Raw genomic sequence first — 19,373 nt, 5'->3', positions numbered from 1 at the left:
TATGTTTATCAAGGTCCTTCCAGGGCTCTTCAGCACAGGATAGCTTTGGACAGCCAGCCATTTATACAGCACATAATGGCTTTCTTTTGTTTCTCATCTTTCTAGTGAATTGCATTAAAATTTCTTCTCTTAAGCATAAACACCTCTAGACCTTGAGTTATAGTCACCCCTGTGAACAAGGGTGAGAGAAGAAAGGGTAAGGAAGGTCTGTTTCCTATCCCCAAGCAAATGGGTTCTTGATGCGTGGCATGGAGTGCCAGAGAGCTTGTCGTTGCCCACATGTATTATCAAAGGCTGAGATAAGGCCATCATAGAAGAAAAGATCAGAAACTCTCCAGACAATGGGTGAAGGTTGCAAATCGATGTATCCTCTTTCCTGGCACCCCTCACCTGCCCCTCTGTCCTGGGAGAAGAATGGAATGAGTCGCAGGGTGCTGAGAAAGTTTGGCTTATAAATCTCTTGTGAGATGTCTCTTTCAGAATCAGGCTGAAGCTGGGATATTGCCGAAATATCATGGTATGAGATATGCCATGTGCCAGTAAAATCTGAGATGCTGCCAGTCAAATCAATCTCTAACATTGTCACCAAAGCACCACAGCCATGGAAGGATGGGTTTTCCCATAGTAACTAGCTATACCAAGTTACATTTTAAAAACACAGCACACATACTCTGAGTGTGAGTTCAAGGATCTGTGGCACAAATAGGAGAAATACTCTTGAGTCCCAAATGATTGTTAATATAGTTCTATTTTAAAGTGTCTCAGTGTTAAGAAACCATTTCTTGAATTTTCCAGAGCAAATGTGAAAACTTTGCCTCACAGCATGCTTCTAAGCCTCTCCCCATGTGTCCAGAGCCACACATTCATTGTAACCACCCATGATAATAATAAAGCGAATAGGTCTGCTGAAATTCAAAGGAAATTGAAAATGCTTTAAACCCTGCTTTCCAAAATTGGGGCTAGAAAGGTGGGCTGGATTACCCACTAAAGTGAAGTGCCTGCTGTTGGTTTAGGCCATTTGTGGTGCAAAGTGAAGTTTTTGATTGCCACTGGGTCCTTCCAGTCCTTTGGGCCTTGAGGCGTAAAGAACAAATCCAGTTGGTACCTCAGCTGCTCTGGCTCATCTGCCTTCCAGTAGGGCTATATGGCCATGGCCAGGAGGAATGGGACCCAGAAATCCCCAATAGGGTCCTCAGGTGTGCCCAAATTCCTGATGCCTGCCTCCTTCCCCAGGCTCTAATATTTCAGTGGTTGTGTTCAGGCAAAGTTTTTGAAGCTCCAGTCCCAGACACCAATGTTTGCCTCTGCAAGACACAAAAGAGAGTGTGGAAGAGCAGTTTCTTTTGGTCCAAGTCTCTGCTGCACTCCCACAATTCTCAAGAAGAGCCTCGGTGATCTGTTGAGAAGCATTGAAGATGCTGGCTCTCTTTTGAGTCAAGGCCAGACTTCTGCTCATGCTCAGGAGGAAGGGCTCTCCTGTCCTTCCTCTGGCTGATTATCAGGTGAGAACAGGGCTCTCGCAGCTTAGCTGTGTGATAACAGGAGGACACGGTCCATGATGCAGAATAGTCAGGACCCCAATGAGCCGCCCTAGGCCACAGAAGCTGTATTCTACTTGGACATGAAGAGAGACAGGTCCAAGCAGATTTCCAGGGGACAGGTCCAAGTTAGGTCCTAGTCACTGCCTCCCCTTCCTGATGTCAGGCGTCAAATGGGTTTGATTTACTTATCTTGCAAAGTATTCTGTCATTCCTATCCATGGTCTTCTGTCTCTTTCACAACTCCTGTCTCATTTGGGTTTCTGTTCCACTTTTCATGGGTGACTTGGGGTGAGAGGCAGGTCTCAACAATATAGGAACAAAACAAAACAAAACAAAACACGCCCTGATTTGTCTCCAGCTCTACCAAAGACTGTCTGTCCCTAGGACACTTCCTTCCCCTTTGTGTTACTCATCTGTAAAATGGCCTGAATCAGGGGTTTTCATACCACATTCTGTGGAGCTATCAGAAGCTTGAGCAGTTCCCCAGGGGCCCCTGAGAGGCATAGCAGAAAGGGGGGCTAAACTGGCTCTGTACTCTCCCAGCCAGCACCCACCAGAGTAGCTGCTTTTTATCTGTTTGTATACCATATCAACAACAATTCTTTGAAGAAAAGGTCCTGAGGCTACAAAGTTTGAAAACTGCTGGAACAGATGATCATTAAGGTAATTTCCAGTCTGAGACGCTTAGATTTCTAAAGCCCAGCTCAAGTCTAGAAAGCCCACCTCCTCTAGAAAGTCTTAATGGTTATCCAGTCCTAGGTACTTGAGCTCCAGTAATATTGATGATGACAAGCATATGGCCCTCAGTGACGCATTGGCACCTGTGCTGATGTGTAAGCTGTTTCTTCAGCTAGACAGTGAGCAACTTGAGAGCACATGTTGATTTTCTTTCCATGCCTCTGTCCCCTTATAGTACCATATGCAGAGTAGGTGTTCAGTAAACTTGCTGATGCCAAATAAGTGTTATGAGCTCTCACATGGGATGAAGCCTTCCTAGAGAGACTCATTGCTTTGAGCTTAGGGAGGAGTCAGCCTCTGGTCTCCTGAGGGCCACCGGAGAGACCTGTCCTTAGGAAGCCGGGGACCCTACCTGGGGAACAGCTTTCGATTTACACACTCCCAAAAAGGGCAGGCCTGAGTTCTCGCCTTAATTGAACTCTGTTCCACCTCTACTGCCTTCAGTGTATCTCCTGGCAGTGGCTCTCCATGCACCTGCCTCTGAACCTGGGAAAAAGATCAGCTAGGATACTCTGCGGCCAGTAGGAGTCTTAGTCGAATCTGGAGGAACTCTGGTCTTGCTCAGAGTACAGCTCTCTCTCAAGATGGAGGCCTAAAGGGGGAAGGAGGGAAGTTTACTAAGAGACACCTGAGAAGGCAGGTCATAGGAGGGTGCTACAAGTGAAAGATCAGGACAGCCACAGACCAATGTCCCTGGGGCAGGTAGCCAGGAGGAGAGTGGGAGCTGTAGTAGTGGAGTGAGTCTGGAAACCTGCTCTGCCATTTACTAGCAATGCGATTTGGGTAAATCACATTAACTTTACTTAGTCTCAATGTCTTTACTTGTAAATTGGGGACAAAAGAACCTGGCCAACTGCAGTGTACCCAAGTGAGACAATGGGTATGAAAATGTTCTGTAAACTGAAAGAGGCAGGGATGGAAAGGATTCTGATTGTTCGTTAGCTACTCTTCCCTGCTAGAGCAGCTTCTGATGAAGATGTTCCAAGGCTGACCAGCTCTCCTCCCGCTTCACTCCCAGCCACCATCTCTACAGGGCCTTGCATTTCTGGTCAGACTGGGGTGTGTGTGTGTGGGTTGCGGGGGAGGTGTAGGGCTGTTCAGGACAGAAGCCCAGGCCCAATTCTGGTCTAGAGGAGCTCCCCAAAGAGAAGGCAGTATCCTGATAAAGAGCCCCTGAAAGGTGGGAGGCCCAAGAGGCTCCCAAGTTTCCCCAGGGCTCTTTTGCTTGGTGAGGTACCTCTGCAGGGTCCTAAGGACTAGGCCCCTAAGTCTCACTGAAATTCTTGCCACTTGGCATGGGGGCCAGGTCAGCCTCCCCTGATACTTGGTGCTACACATCTGGCCTTCTCCCTTCCAGTGTGTGGGTCCTTGTTGGCACTGTAGGGGCAGATGAGCCCTCGGCAAGTCACAAGAAGAACTTGGTGTTTCCTTCCAAAGACCTTCCCTACTGAATCCTCTAGATGTGGGGGGTAAGCAGCAGCCGGGACCAAGGCTGGAACATTTGGCAGGGTTTAAAGTCCACAGCTGGAGGGTGAGACCTCTCCATGCTGATGTGGGGAAACACAACCAGGTTCAAGCCTGGCACTGCCCCTACCTTGTCATCCCTGACAGGCTTTGTGCCCTGGTCCGGCCTCTCTGGGCCTCCCTCAACTACTGTAGCCTGAAGTGTGGGTGCTGGGCCTGCGCAGCCAAACATCTGGCAGATCTGGTTGGCTGTTGGGCAGCACCACAGGGCTGCCATCCCCTGGCCCTCCACGGCCCTTCCAGGATGAGCTGCTCTGGTGGGAAGCGGGTAGTGATGGGTCGTACACGGTCTCCTTCAGTGCCAGCCACAGGGTGTCCCGTTTCTCGTTCAGCTGGCCCCGCTCAGGTACTGATTGCTTAGTTTCATCCAGGTCCTCTGGGGAGGCACCCACAGAATCTGGCACACGGGCACTGGGCTCAGAGGTGCTTAGGCATGTCTCGTCGGAGACACTGAGCCCCTCCAGAGTGCTGGCTGAGGAGCAGAGGCAATCAGGTGGCTCTGCAGCCTTTGGCTTAGGAACATGGGCTGGGGCTTCCGGTGATGCCTGCATGGGCTCAGCCTTCTGCCCTTGGGAGTTCTGCCTGGCCCGGGTTTTGGGGCTGGAGCTAGCCTGCTTATAGGGGGAGGATGTCTGCAAGGCTGGACATTGGCTGAAGACTGCCTGGTGGTCCAGGAACAGCTCCCTTGGGGAGGCAGGGGCCAGTGGGGCCCGGGAGCAGCAGGGGCCATCATGTAGCTGTAGATCCTCAGAAAGCACTGAGGGCCGGTGGGACAGTTTGCTGGTGGCTGTGCTGGTGTCAAAGCTGGGGCTCCGGCGCCGTGCCAGGGGCTGTAGCTCATACTGCTCTGTGCAGGACCCGGGATGCCCCCCGACTGGCCCTGATCGTGGACGGCCTGCCTTCTCCCCACCAGGCTCCCCAGTTCTAGCATCCCACGGCAGGTGGGCACAGGGCCAGAGGATCTGCCCACAGTTCTTTTCTGGTCCAAAAAAACAGCAGAGAGATTGGAAGAAGAAGCTGGCAAAGCCACAGCTGACGCACTTGACCATCATGAGGATGATGCCCAGTTTGCGATAGAGCAGCACTGTGGCAGGCAGCATGAGCACACCAGCCGCAAACAGGGCTGCAGCCCCCACGGCCGTGGCGCAGCTGGTCTGGCGCAGCGAGAAGGCCACACGGCTCAGACGGTCCGGGTGTGGGCACAGGTGATAGGAGATGCAGTAGTTAACGGTGAAGTCTACTGAGAGGCCCACAGAGGCAGAGAGAAAGAGAGCCTCGGCAGTGTTGAGCTGCCACTCAAGTAGAACCAGGAGCCCCACTGTGAGCAGTACGGTGCCTGCCACAGCTGCCACGGAGAACAGGCTAAGTGGAACGTTCCAGGTGCCCAGCAGCAGTGTGGCAAAAGCCAGCGCCAGAGCCAGGCCCAGCACCACAGCAGGCTCTGTGCTCAGGCTGTGCTGCAGGCTGTACAGCTCCAGACGACTGGTGAACCAACCCTGGCGGAGGCCGGAAGGTGCCCTGCCCAGCTCCGCTGCCAGCCAGTGGCTGACCTCAGTGTAGAAGTGGTGGGCCTGGCTGTAGTCTGGACTATACTGGAAGTTGGTCTGAAACTGTAGAACCAGGGCAGCCAGGCTGCCCTCGGTATTGAAGCGGGGTCCCAGGTCATGGGTGCTATTGGGGCCTTGCTCCAGAGCCATCATCCTGAGGCAGTGCAAGAAAAGCTGGGGTGCCCAGGGGAATCCTGAATGGCCACAGCACAGGCCAGGCCCTAGGCGGGCACAACCAGGACTCTCCATCCAGTGCTGGAGGGCCTCTATGAAGCACAGTGTGGGCCAGCCCTCCGGCTGGGCACCAAAGAAGCTCTGATTCCGAGCTCTGTTGCAGAGTGCCCGCAGCCAGCGCTGGGCCTCAGGACCGCTGGCCGAGAAGGCAGGGTCACTCACCAGTGAGCTGTTGCTGCGAGGGTCCAGGGGGTCCCCAGTGTCCACGGGCAGAATGCCCCACACCAAAACCACGGGCATGTGGCCACCCTCGCCCTCGGGCAGCCGCTCGAATAGGAACTGCTGGCGGTACTCCGCGTCGAAACGCTCGAAGGGGTGGCTGGGCCGGAAGACTTGGCCGCGGGGCGGCGGCAGGGTGGGCAACCGCAGGCGGGGGCTGACGCCAGCGATGTAGGCTCCCCCTGCCGCAAGCGCTGCGAACCAGCAGATCCAGATGTAGCGGAACTTGATGACGCCGCAGGGCAGGAGGCGCTGGAAGAGCAGGCGCGAGGTGCCCGCTGTGGCTCGCCGAATGCCGCGGAGCCGCCGGTGCAGCGCCAGCGCAAGCCTCCGGGGCGCGCTGCCGGCCCACGGGCCCCATGCCCGGGCCGCACAGCCGCGCGCCAGGTAGCGTTCATGGAGCACGGCGGAGGAGGGCAGCCAGGCCAGCGTGAGCGCCAAGTGCGCCAGCACAGCGGTGCCCATGTAGAGGGCGAAGCAGCGCACCGCCGGGAGGCGGCTCAGGTAGCTGGCATAGAAGGCAGCGCCCGTGGTGAGGCTGGAGACCAGCAGCAGATAGCCGAAGTGGTGCATGGTGCGGCCCACACGCTGCGCCAGCCCCCCAGAGGGCAGCTGACTCTTGCTGAGGCGCCAAAGATCAAAGAAGATGAGAGTGTGGTTGGTACAGACGCTGCTGAGCAGGACGAGCGCTGCCAGATTGACGAAGGGGAAGTAGGCCATGCGGAAGGCCACTCTGTAAAGAAAGAAGGCCACCAGCAGGGAGCCCAGCACCCCCAGCAGCACCATGAGCGTGAGGAAGAGAGAGCGCAAGTAGACGGCGATACTGAGGAAGATGGCGGCCAGGGCCAGCAAGGGGTACACTGTATCCTGGGCCAGGTAATGCCTCAGCAACTCCTGCTTGAGGCCCAGATCCATACCAGTGATGGACGTGTAGTTGTCAGAGAGCCCCCAAGTAGTGGCTAGGCGGTCCAGGTAGATGCTCATCATGGAGGCACCCTTTGGAGTGGGCAGGAAGAGCAAGCTGTACTTCAGGGAGGGCACCTGGTAGTCAGCGGTCTGGGGACTCAGAAAGTCCCTGTCCAGCAGAAAGTGCAGGAGTTGGTAGATGGCACTGCTCTGGGAGCACTTGGTGGGAACCTGGGCACAGCGTGGTGGCTTGTTCTGCCCGGGTCCCAGACAAGAGGGCACCAGGGCACCACGGTGGTAGTAGAGAGCACAGGCCCGCAGTAGGGCCAGTGTACGGGCTGTATCTGCTTGAGTAGTGTCCAGGCAGGAGGAGCGGTTAGAGAGCACTGCCACATAGTTGCCCAGGGACCAGCTGGGGCAGCACTCATTGGCTGTGGTACGCTTGCACAGAGCCCCAAAGTGGGTGTGGGAGCGGATCTGTAGGGTAGGGCACAGACAGCAAGTAGAGCTCAGGGGCAGTGCAAGGGCCCAGGTTTCCCCAGCCCTGTCCAAGACCCTCTCATTTCCTTTCAAGGTGCAGGGCAGAGGCAGAAACATATCTCGACAGCCTGGCATAACTGGCTCATCTCAGAGCTGCCTTTGGCTCCTGGCCCAGGTGTCAGCAGCTATATTTTGACTCCATCAAAGAGGAAACTCAGGGATACTGCCAAGGCCTCAGCCTGAGAGATCCTGCCCTAAGGGCCCCTGTAGGCCATCCACCCCAACTCTGCACTGCCTGAGCCAGGAGGAAGAATGGAAGTGGCAGCCACAGAGGGAATAGGGCCAAAGGTCCAGGGAACTAGAAGTAAATGGCGAGAAAAGTGCCCCAGGATCAGGGGCACTGCCAAACCTTAGCCCACTCTCTCTGTAACCTGGTCTGCTTAAACCTTCTTAGGCGAAGGGCTGTTTCTTTTTCAGACCTCATGTCTCCTTTTCTCTCCCACCTGCTGTGCAGTTACAGTAGCTGGTGCACAATAGCTGGTGCAGTTACAGAGAGCACCAGTCTGAGAACCAGAGGCCTTGTTCTGCTACGAGCTGGCCGTATGGTCTTGGATCTGAGATCATGGTGACAATAGTGGCATTTACAGAGAGATTACTATTGATAGTCATTATGCTGTAGTTTTACAAATTCTATCTTAATTGTCACAACATATTGATGATGAAAATACCATCCTTATCCCCATTTTATATGTACAAAGACCGAGGTATATAACCTCCTGAGAGGTTAAGAAACATGCCTGAAGTTACACATTTAGGGAGTATTAGAGATGGCCTTGAATTCAGACATCTGACTCCAGAGTACATGTTATTACCCAGTGTCTTTGGTATTTCAGATACCCTTGTGTGAAGTGAGCAGTGTGGGCTACTTAGTGGTGTTCACACTGTTTTTAGCGGCAAATCTTTCTGCAAACGTTATGGTATATGGGTTCTCTTAGCTAGCATGATTACATTGGCACTATTTGGGTTGATGGGGCTGGGGCCCATGGGCTGCGGCCTCTGCAACAGCTCTTGAGGCTCCTTTTTAGGACCTTTAGGGAATCCCCAGGCTCTGCATAGTCTGTCTTTCTGCACTGGTCCTGACTCTTCTGAAAACAATTGACTCTTCTTTCCCCACCCAACCTGGAGCCACTCAGCAGGGCTGGAATAATTTTCTAAGCTCTTCCTCAGTCCACCCTAGCAGTCCTGGTTCAGCTGTATTTCTTTGGGATCAGGTCTCTGGTAACCCCGCACCCCATGCCCCAACCCCTGACATCTCCCCAGTCAGCTCACCTGGTCCTGTTCCATCCGACACATGGAATGGATGGCATGCAGGTTCCACAGGCTGCCCGCTGAGGTGGACATGAACACCAGCTGTGCATAGCTCTTCTCTGCAACACATCCCCCAGAACTCAGCCCTTTGACCCCAGGTCCTGGGCCCACCAAAGGGAAGATGCTTACTTGGGGCCAAACGAGATTCAGATTCTCAGGATCCTGAAACCTGTGTCTGGCTGTTTCATTCTGGGCCTGCATCTCAGCTCCTGTGCCCCACCCACAACCAGCTTGACCCTACGTGGCTGGAGCACCTGAGACCTGCCTTATCTTCCCAGATATAACCCAAGTTCTTTATTTTGATTGTGGCCAGCTGGCCTCCTTCGCGTTCTGTCTCCCCAAATTTGTTCTCCTGGAACCCTCCTGTTCTTGTAGGTGGGGTGGGGATCACCACTAAAGCCAGGAATTGGCCAGGCTGCAGCTTACCAGGGGGGCCACAGAAGAAGCTCTCCTGCTCTCTGCCCTCCAGCGGCTCCACCATCCTCTGGGGCCGGACCATGCCTTCTTGGCTACTGCTCCAGAGTGCAGGGCTCAGAGTGGTGTAGGGATTTGAGCTGAGGTAGAAAGAAAATCGATGCCAGGTACCATCAAAGGGTGGAGGGCTCAGAGGAGGCCAGATACTACTCCCCAGGGGCCCCAGCAAGCTCCTCTGACTTGCCTATGAGAGGATCACCTGATGGCCCCTCCCTACTTCCCCCAGCAGTGAAAAGATGAAAACTCATTACCTATTCAGCTCAAGGTCTGGGGAAAGGGAAAGCAGCTTCTTGGGGCCTGTAAAGGCCTGCAGTGCTCTCCATACCACTAGCTTGCGTCCAATGTCCGTGTCCCGAGGCTCAAAGCCCTGTAGGGAGGAGGGCTGAGAAGATCAGGCAAGCAGGAGGGGGCTTCTCCATCTGGCCCTTCTTGGCTCTGCCCCCTTGGGTCCCTGGAACAGGGAAGGCCAGCCTTCCTGCCTCGATTGTTGAATGAAAGTATCATCTCTATACCATCTCCCCAGCTCTCTCTGGAGGTTGAGAGCCCACCACTGCCATCCTGTCCCAAGCTGAGCCACTCCAATTTTCTGCCCCAGACTTAGCTGAAGTGGTCAGGTCGGAGGGCCCCCTTCTTTCCCTTTGGCTCCTCACCAGCAAAGGCTTGGAGAAGTCAGGCAGCTGGCCCCCCAAGAGCCCAGCCAGGGTGCAGAGGAGGATGACAGCCAGACACAGCAGTAGCACAGCCACTGGCCACTCGGCAATCAGCTGGGAATAGCTGAGAAAGAGAAAGAGAGCCCACATGAGTTGGAGTTGAGTGTGGTAGAAGGGCCTAGGAACCGCCCTAGAGTGGGCATAGGAACCGCCAAGAAGGGGGGGGCGGGGCTATGCTAGGCACAGCCTGGTCACCCTAAACCTACCTCTTTGGCATCTGGAAGGCCCGTTCCTGCCTGTGGAAGAGAAGAAAAGACACTTGCTTGCCAGAGTCCTCTTGTAAGGTGGGAGGTAGGGGTTGGGGGTTAGAAGAAGATGGTATAAAATTAACCCTTTTAGACTTTCCCACTCCCCAGCTGCAACCCTTACTTCTTCCTCCATCCAGGCTGCCTCCTCCATTAGATGCAGGGGACATCCTGGGCTGCCTCCTTATGGAGTCCAGAGCTCAGGGAGTTGGCCCCAGTTTTAAGCCCTGCTCTACCATCCAGTGGCAGCTGGCAGGCTTCTGGACCCCTTCTTACCTGACGCTGACCACATGGTGCTGCACTGATGGTGGCTTCCAGGCCCCATCATGCTGTGAGCGGGCTGGGGAAGGGCTGAGGCTGGAGCCATGGGAGCACAGAGCTGCCCGGTCCCCAAGCCCTGGCAGGGAACTTCCACCCCGGTATTCCTGTGGTGCCCGGGCATAAGTGAAGTGGGTAGGGGCCAAGGGGCTGGATGGGCCCACAGGCTGGAGGGTGGCAGTTGCTGGTGGAGGTCCTGAAGAACTGGAAGGGTCCTCAAGGGGGCAGCTGTGGAGGGAGGAGCTTCTCTCTGGGCTTGCCTCAGGGGCCACAGCCTTGCTCTGGGACCTGGGGATAGAGGAGGCAGGGAAGATCAGATTGGGGACAGTGATGGGTCACCCTGTGCCCTAGCATTATTCAGCAAGCCAGCTGAGACAAGGAGACAGGGGCTTGGGTTTTTCTATTATTAGACCTGGAGGAAAGGCAAGAAGGGTGGGGGCCCCAGGTCTATACCACAACCTACCTCATGGGGTCCATTGTCTCATTACCTCATCTGTCCATGCACTGAAAAAACATTATTGGCAGCCTGCTATATGACAAACACTGTGCTAGGCAATAAACATGCTTTTACATGTATGATCTTATTTACTCTTTACAAAAACCCACAGGGGAAGTCTTTTCCTTGGTTATAGATTTGAAAACTGAGGTTCAGTGAGGTGTGAAGAGCTGGGTCTTGAACCCAGTTCTGATTTGCATTCCTGTGCTCTTTCTGCTACAGTTGTCAGTTCATTCTCTTGTGAGGCGTTTATTGAGCATCTGCTGCACTCTTGTTTCCACAGATAATTGCATGGCTCACACACTCTCTTTATTCTAGTCTCAGTTCAACTATTACCTTCTTAGAGAAGTCTTCCCTGACTATCCTCTCTAAATAATCACCCATCCGCTCTTCATCCCTCTCCCTGCTTTATATTCAGAGCATTTGCCACAACCAGATATTATATTATATAGCTGTCTCTTATATGGAATGTGAGCTCTGGGAGAGAAAGAGTCTGGTGCATTCATTCATATCTTTATCCCCAGGGCCTTGAACCGTGACTTGCACACAGAAGGTGCCCAGGGAATGTTTGTTGAATGAATACTAACTGCCAGACAGGCTGCTAATAGTGGTACTAGCATGAAGAAGGTCCAGTCTTTGTCCACCAGGCACTCATAGTAGGTGGCAGATGTGGACACCTACTCCACATCTGTGAGATAAGAAGTCAGAGGGCTAAGAGAGCCCAGAGGAGGGTTCGACCTTCACAGGGATGGGGGTAGCCAGGGGAAAGTTTGGTAGGGCATCTGCTTGGGCCATGGGGCAGAAGATTTGCTTTGCAAGGGTGTGCACACTTGGGAGAGGGAGTTGGCACTCCCAAGGAACTTGCTAGGGAGGAGTCAGAAGTAGATTCCTCCTTCAAAATTACTCACGAGGGCAGCACTCTGTGCAGGCACCCAGCCCCACTCCTTGAGTGCAGGGCTAGGTGGAGTCCCATCCTAGTGACAGGATTGCCAGATCTAGAACAGAGTGCCGAGGGCCTCTGCATGGAGAGTTTCCCAGGAGTTCTGGGCTGGGAAGCCTTGACAGAGCCCTGTCTCCTTCCTCACATTTGTCTGGATCACTTGGCCTGCCAGAGCTTATATAGCTCCCACAGGAGGGCCAGGTGTGTGCTGACTCAGCCCTGGCTTCCAGTCCTGCCTGCTGCACTGCTGAAGGGGCCATGGGCCAGAATCCTGATGCAAGTGGATATTGCCCATGGAGGCTGGGTTCCACCCAGAGACCAAGTAGAGGAACTGAAAAGAATAGGCAAGCCTATCTTCTTCCTCCCAGAAGGCTGGCTGGCTGGCATAGCAGTCTAGGAAGAATGATCCTTGTGCTGAGAGCAAAATGGGGAAGCAGCAGACGTAGGTTCCTGGCTTCATCATCCTTTAGCTCTGGGGCCTTGGGAAAGACACACAATTCTTGGAGCATTGGCATTCTTGTCTGTTGAGTGAGGGTATGATGATAATGACCCCTCCCAGGTTTGGTATGAGGATTAACTGATATAACATATGTGAGGTGCCTGGCATGGAGCCTGGCATGTGGAAGACATGTTTGCTTTCCTGCTGCTTATCACACTCAGTGCTGCAGGGAGCATGTAGTTTAAGAAGTATATTTATATTTATAATTTGACCTCTTTAGGCACCTCACACAATATATATCTTTACTTGAGAACTTTTCATACCTTGAGAATCTCACTACATAGATAATTATAAATACTTTCCTTTTTGTATCCAAAAGCCGCATCAGAATTTGATCTCATGATTTAAATCACTGATACTTATTTTAACTAACTCAAAATTTAGAAAAATAGGAATTTGAACAATGTTGTTCTAAAGCAAGCCCTCAGATGACCCCATAACATTAATGTCATAGCAACCATTGTCCTGGCAGAAAAAAAACCTTATGGGCCCATCTTCGTGGGCCAAAAGGGAGCTGGATAAATGGCCTGGGTTTATGTGTGTAAGTATGGACATCTACTTGTTTAAGATTTACCTTCTGCAGATCTTTTTTGAGCACCTATCACATTTTGGGCACTGTGTTTGATCTGGGTTGGATCCTGAGGGCATGAAGATGACCCATTAGTTTTGTTCTTCCTTTTTAGGCAGGGCATGCTTTCCAGGGATCAGGAGGGTGGGACAGCCAGGGTGCCTATTCCAATTGCCCATGGCCTTAGAGAACTCTCTGAGCACTGGGCTTGTCTTAGGAACCAGGAACCCACTTGGAGTGTCAGTTTCTTTTTCATTAAGGGAAGCCAGAAATTTAGCCAGTGCAGGAGGAGAACAGGAGCACTCTTCTTTAACCAGTCTGCCAAACCTCATAAGTCCAATTCCTTCCTTAGGTAGCTTCTCTTCAAGAGGGTTTCTAACATCTATTGTCGGTTTGCTTCTATTGGGTTCCTCCTGGCCCCAGCCCCTTCCTTTCAACCCCTTCTATCCCTCTTTGGGTACCTAGGATCAGCTGTTCCCAAATCTCACCCTTCTTGACTGTGCCCATCATTGTCAGTGTGGCAGAATTCGAAGCCCTCCACATTCCAACCACTGTAGAACCAGGCCTTTGTCTCAATCCTCCCAAGGAGAACAGCCAAACTCTTCTCAGAATAAAAGCTTTGTCTTTCCAGCCCCTGCTGCCCTCTGTTCTCAGGAGACTTATTAATAATACGAGTTAAGCACTCCAGGCCTTGCCTCCCCAGGGGCTTTCATTCTCACCCTCTCAGTTCCATGGCTCTGACTGGGATGAGCAACTTTCTGGGCTGCTTGCCTGGGCCAGCTGGCTTGTAAGCCAAGTGACTGGGGTGGGCAGGCGGATAGAAAGTGGTGACGCAGGCCTCCTCAAGAGGCCAAAGTCACAGAAGTCAAAGCCTAGCTAACAGGGCCCCAGACACAGAGCCCCCACTTGGGAGCCTTATAAGAGGCAATGTACATGTGCATTAACCTTGCCCCCAAGCCCTCACACACATAGCCATATGGACATCCATGTGATCCCGCAGAGTGGCCAGGATAGGTAGAGGAGCAGCTCATGTCACTAGGAAAAGAAAAAGGTAATTTTAAAAACACAAAGAATCAACTCTGTAGTCAATGCATTAGTAAGGGACTCTGTGTGTGTATGTGTGTGTGTTTGCAGATGCATCTGCTTGCCATAATATTCACTGTGCATCTATCTCCAGAGTTCTACTTAGCTCAGCAGGAACATGTTTGTGTTTCTTTAATTGAATTGAACTGAGTCCCTTTGCCTGATTAGTGTCCAGGATATCTTGGGAAAGTACAGTGAGGGGCCAGAGTTTCAAAGGAGTTACGGGAGAAGAGCAAGTGGTTCCTGTGCCCAAGAATGGCCCTCATGTGCAGGGGAAGTGAGCAGACCAGAGAGAGCTGATCCTTGGCAAAATATCCAAGGCACCAAATGACTCTCTAGCCCCTTCTAGGCAGATGTTCCTGGCCCCAGGCCTCTGCTCTGCCCTGTCACTGTCCTTGCCCTGTCCACCTCAAGCTCTTTGGGCAGGCTATAGTGCCAGGCGGTCCCCTGGTCTAGGGACCACATCCATCCTATCTCACCCCCTTGAAGAAAGCTCTGTGCCTTTCTGATGGAAATGTAGCTAAACCGGTCCAGGCTGATCTGTTAACAAGAGGAAGAAAAGATTTTTCTCTACTTGTGGGGCTTCCTCTTGCTCTGAGGTACAGAATATATATTTTAACTGGAGCAGTCTGGAGACAATGCGTCCACTTCTGCTTATTGCCCCCAAAGAATGCCTCTTATTTTAGTCCAGGCAGGAGAGAAAGGCAGTGTTATGTCAGGGGAGGGATTCTGGAGGCGGCAGTTCAGGCAGGGCACAGAAATTGTGCCATATTGCTACCTGGCTGGGCTGTTTCCTCACACATATGGTGGAGGAAGAGAGAGGAGAGGCCCCGAGATCTGGGCCCTCAATAGGAAGGTGTTTCTCCCGTCCAGTCAGCTTGGGACTCCTTTGGGGATGGTTCTGAACGAGGCCTGAGCCTCAGAGCCTCTGGGGAATGCAGGTAGCTGCCATAGGCAGAGACTCGAGCCTACATGTGCGCAGCCCGCCATGCAAGGCAGAGTAGAAACTGACGGTGATGGACAAAGACAGTCCCAGGCGTGGCCACCGAGTATCTGCCTTCCCCAGGACACAAACCTTGGCGAGCCTCCCATCTACGGTACATGCATACCCTCCAGCACACTGACACGCTGGAACCTGGACTGAGGTCACTGAGGGCTTGGGGCTTATTGAGAAGACACAGGGGCAGGGCCTAGAGGGAGGGACTTTGGAGAAAGGAAGGGCAGAGAATCCCAGGCCTTTGAGGTAAGGTAGGAACAGTGGGTGGGGCAGGTACCCAGGGCGGTGAGGGCAATGGGGCGCTGACAGTAGGGGTTATCAGGGAGAGGGAAAATTGACCCGACAGAGCGAGGGCGTGGCCAGGGGGCTGGGAGCACCGAGGTGCCGGAAAGGGGCTCTGGGAAGAGCTGGGGGAATGAATGGGGCGACATACGGCTGCTACTGGGAATACCCGAGGCGGGGGTGCATGGAAGGTCTGTGAGCTGGATTTGCGGAGCGCTCCGCCCTACCTGTTCGGGGAGCTGCCGTCTGGGGCCAAGAGCTCCCCCTCGGGCCGCTGCTCCCCTTCCGGACCTGGGCCGGGAGCCGGACCTCTGCTGCTAATGCCGCTACCTCGGTCCATGCCCGTGGGCGGCGCCGCTGTCCGGGAGCTGGTGCTGAAGCGGTCGCGGTGGCGATCTTCTGCGCATGCGTAAACTCTGGGCGGGCCGATAGCTAGGCGGGGCAGGCAAGAGGCCCAGCCACAGGGCGCGGCACCAGGGGGCGGGGACAGAGGCTTCCCGCGCGGCTGCCCAGTGTTGGAGGCTCGCTGTGTTTTAAGACCCGCAGGCTGGTGGTGTGGGCCTCTCTACTCAGGTCTGCTGTTGGGACTCCCACAGTCTGACTGTAGTCCGCACACCGGCTTTTCCTGGGAGGCATCGGTCTTCCCATAAGAACAGGAATGGAGACCCCCAAGCACAGTATAGAGAGCCTCACAATTGAAATGCAGACTTTTCTAGTCGGAAAGAGGGAGCAGTTCCGCGACAGCACTTCACTGTACAGGACACCAAGGGGTTAAGAGGTGGGGCGGCTTTAGTCTCATATTTATCTCTGCTTGGTTCAGCGGGGCTTCGCCCCCGCCCCGCACCCCTCCTCCGCCCCTGCTCCTCCCCAGTGGGCTTGGCGCCTGCTCAAGTTGGGTCTTTCTTTACGTTCGTCTGGACCCGGACCTGGACCTGGGTCTGCGTCCATCAGACGTGGAGCCCCAATCCTGTTATTCAAGTGCGGAGTATGGGGATGGGGAAAGGAGAGACACTCAGAGAAACACCCACTTCAGCCTGGGAAGTGCCCAGTAGCCACTCACTCCAAGTCACTTTCTGTCCCAGGTCAGGGAATGGCAATGAGGGAAGGAAGATGTGATGGGCTGTGGACAGGCTGGCTAAAGGGCTGTGGTAACACTAGAATAGATAGGGACAGTGTAAGAAGCCTGGCAATTGGCAAGTGGAGAGGGACCCAGATGTGATTTGGATGGGCAGAAAGGGTTTCACAGCAAGCAGACTGGCTGTATGTGTATGGAGATGCCTTGGCTGAAGAATGGGGCTAGGGAGAGCATCAGAACCCAAGAGCTTTTGGAGTATAGATATCCCTAAGCTGTGTACAAATGCCACTCTATGAAAGGCATAGATCGATAGAAGATGGGGATGGGTCAATCTAGACATGAAGAAGTGGTGGGCTTGCCCTGAGTAGCTTAGTTCGGTTAGAGATAAAAGGCCAGCCCATACATTGGTGCCAACTGGGTAGGGCGTGGTCAGGCCCATGTGATAGTCAATAGAAGGAAGCAGTATGCAAAGAGAGAGGACCTCTCTCTTCCTAATGGGCTAGGCTTCATGTTGATGGTGGAACTTCAGCTGGCTTGGTGGAAAGGCATTCCTGACATGGGGGTGGGGTGGTGGTGGTGAACTGTACAAAGTTAAGGAGGCTGGAAAATTCAATGTGTATTCAGAGAATGGTGAGAAATACATCTGGACAGTAGGGGTTCATTGAAGGCTTCTGATCTGTAGAGAGAGGCATGCAAGATGGAACTTTGGAAGGCCCACCAGGTCTGGGTATATATGATCGGGTAGAGATGATGAGGCCACACTTGAGGCCCTTTGATGGGAGAAAGCAGAAGTGAAAAGGAAAGGGTGGCCTTATACAAGCATATGCTATGGAGACCACTGAGCCAACCTTCTGAGAATGCCCGGCTGGGTACCCCATTCTCACGACTAGGTAACTCAGAGACCACAGTGCTCCCTGAGTGCCAGGTTGGATGTGAAGGAAGACAGGCTCCTTTAGGAGTAAAACATGGCTGTTAGGAGGCTATTTATTAGAAAGAGAAGATTCTGGTTCAGGCCCCATGTCAGGTCAGCAGGACAACCTACTCAGGCTCCCCATTCTTGTGTTCTGTTTCTTCTGCTTCTTCAATGATGTGGACCAGGGGGTGGTCCACAGGTCCCTGGGGGATGGCTTCCTGGAGGATGGCTTCCTGGAGGATGGCTTCCTGGAGGATGAACTCCTGGAGGATGGCTTCCTGGAGGATGGCCTCCTGGAGGATGGCCTCCTGGAGGATGGCCTTCCCCAGGGCAGTGCCCAGGGCCATGGCCAGGCCCACCACAATGGCCATGCTCCTGTGGAAAGCCAAGTGAACAATGTTAGAGTCAGAAGTCAGTGCCAATCTTACCCCAAATCAACTCCCCCTCTTCTTCTCTCTTCTCCCTACTATAGAGGACTGAGGATTCCTGGGCACAAGCAGAGGATCATAGTAGAGGACTGGGAGGCAAGAATAGCAGTGACAGCTTCTAGCTCTGGGCCTTTTGCCTTGATGAAGCCAGAGCACTGAGCAGACAAAATGGGAGGAACCTACATTCTTTGGTTTCTATTCTTTGAGCTAAGATATGACACTTACTCCCTGGGACCTCAGTTTATTTTATCTGTAACTAAGAAGCATAATTATCTCATCTTCTCCCTTTCGTCACCCAGGAACCCTTGCACAGTGACTAGAGGTTTTACCATGCTTGGAACTGCAGGCTGACTATACCTAGAAGTGAGGGTGGGCCTAGGGAGGCTACAGAGGAGTTCACTTTGGGCCAGTGGCAAGAAGGAGACAGGAGGCAGGGTCCTGGGAGATATAGGAGCCAAGGAGGAGGGGGAGGCCAGAGGTAGGAGGTGGCAAAGCACAGGATGTGCGTGTTCTCCATTGTAGGTAGTTTATGCATGTGTGTTGGTACAAGGGTGTGTGCTAATTTACAAACAAAGAGCTGTTTACATTTGCATGGGTGGGTACATATACATGCCCGCTGTATACACTGATACATGCATATGGGTGCATGTGCATGGTTGTGTGTACAGGATAATAGGAATGTGCGCAAGCCTATGCCTGTCCCTGAATAGGTGCCAGACTCAAGAAACCAGGAAGAACAGAAAGTAAAATCAAGGCTTTACTGACTCAGCTAGAAGAGGCCTGGAAAGAATGTGGTTTAGCCTTTTGTCTTGGCTGGAACCATTCCTGAGGCCCCAAGGCCAGAGGAGTTTCTTCGCCCCTTGCCACAGGTCCAGGGAAGAGGAGAGAGACACCATGCTTGGGGTCCTGAGGGAGCAGGGGTGGGGCTATGCCCCTAATCTAAGGGTGGGATAACTCCCCAGTCTGCCTCTGCCTCCTAGGGCCTGGTAAAGGCTTGAGGGGAGAGGAGAGGAAGTAGGTTCTAGGGCTAGGGGCTTTCCTGTGACCATGTTAGAGCAGCCTCTGCTCCATTCAAGCTCAGTGATGCCTGGAAACAGCTTCTTCCCACTCTGCCTGCCTCTCCTTCTATGATTGTGTTTGTGGTAGGGCCAGTTCCAGGCCCAAGAGCTGGGTCTGCTAGTGGTAGCCAATAGAGGGAGTAGGGGAGCAGAGAGGAGAGCTGGCACTCTCTCTTCTGTCAAAGGCAGGTCATTGGGGCCCTGTACTGTGGTTGGAGTTTGGGAGCAAGCCATCCATCCAGAGAGGCCATGTGGGTAGCCAGGAAGGCAGAGACACATGGAACAGGCTAGCAAGCAGCAGGAGAGAGGATGCACTGCTGGGGCAGGGAGGGGATGTGAGGAAAGGAGAGAGGACAGATGGGAAAACAGGAGAGGAACCAAGGAGAAGGCTGCAGCCAGCAGGGGTTGGATGAGTATTGTTGGGCCGATGCCTGAGCCTGCTCCTTATTCTTCATTTAGGGGAAGTCGTGGCTGCCTCTGAGTGTTTAGGAAGGCTGCTAGAAGTCTGGAGGACACAGCGATGGAGAGGAAAAAGATGAGACTGGGGAACTTTCCTACCTTCCGACCTGTGGGAGAGAAAGGGGAATAAAAGAAGCAGCTTTAGTCATTTTGTTTTGCCGTGAGAAAACTGTCCTCTCCCTGGTGCCGATTTTGTGCCCTCCCCACACCTCCAACAAGGCTCCTCAGACTTGGTCATTTACCTGACCATTATTCCTTCCTTCATTCACTC

The 19,373-nt window shown here is 53.3% G+C and overlaps 1 protein-coding gene across 1 annotated transcript; it reads right to left on the bottom strand.

Annotated features, from left to right (window-relative positions):
* Nucleotides 1-3,253: 3,253 nt before the first annotated feature.
* DISP2 (dispatched RND transporter family member 2) lies at nucleotides 3,254-15,557 on the bottom strand. Its single transcript, XM_011354905.1, has 8 exons — nucleotides 15,397-15,557; nucleotides 10,263-10,592; nucleotides 9,948-9,977; nucleotides 9,682-9,805; nucleotides 9,283-9,398; nucleotides 8,984-9,111; nucleotides 8,519-8,616; nucleotides 3,254-7,186 (listed from the first exon to the last, which is right to left on the bottom strand). The coding sequence occupies exons 1-8, from the start codon at nucleotides 15,507-15,509 to the stop codon at nucleotides 3,926-3,928; spliced, it is 4,200 nt and encodes a 1,399-aa protein (XP_011353207.1). The 5' UTR covers nucleotides 15,510-15,557; the 3' UTR covers nucleotides 3,254-3,925.
* Nucleotides 15,558-19,373: the final 3,816 nt, after the last annotated feature.

The sequence above is a fragment of the Pteropus vampyrus genome, unplaced genomic scaffold (assembly GCF_000151845.1).
Source record: "Pteropus vampyrus isolate Shadow unplaced genomic scaffold, Pvam_2.0 Scaffold19, whole genome shotgun sequence".
NCBI classification, from domain to species: Eukaryota; Metazoa; Chordata; class Mammalia; order Chiroptera; family Pteropodidae; genus Pteropus; species Pteropus vampyrus.
This window is presented reverse-complemented; position numbering and strand designations above follow the sequence as displayed.

Coding starts and splice junctions, on each gene's coding strand:
- DISP2 (XM_011354905.1), bottom strand. CDS start 15,509: ATGGACCGAGGTAGCGGCATTAGCAGCAGAGGTCCGGCTCCCGGCCCA. Junction 9,806..9,947: donor GCCTTCCAGATGCCAAAGAG/GTAGGTTTAGGG, acceptor TCTCTTTCTCAG/CTATTCCCAGCTGATTGCCG. Junction 8,617..8,983: donor CTTCTTCTGTGGCCCCCCTG/GTAAGCTGCAGC, acceptor GATGTGTTGCAG/AGAAGAGCTATGCACAGCTG.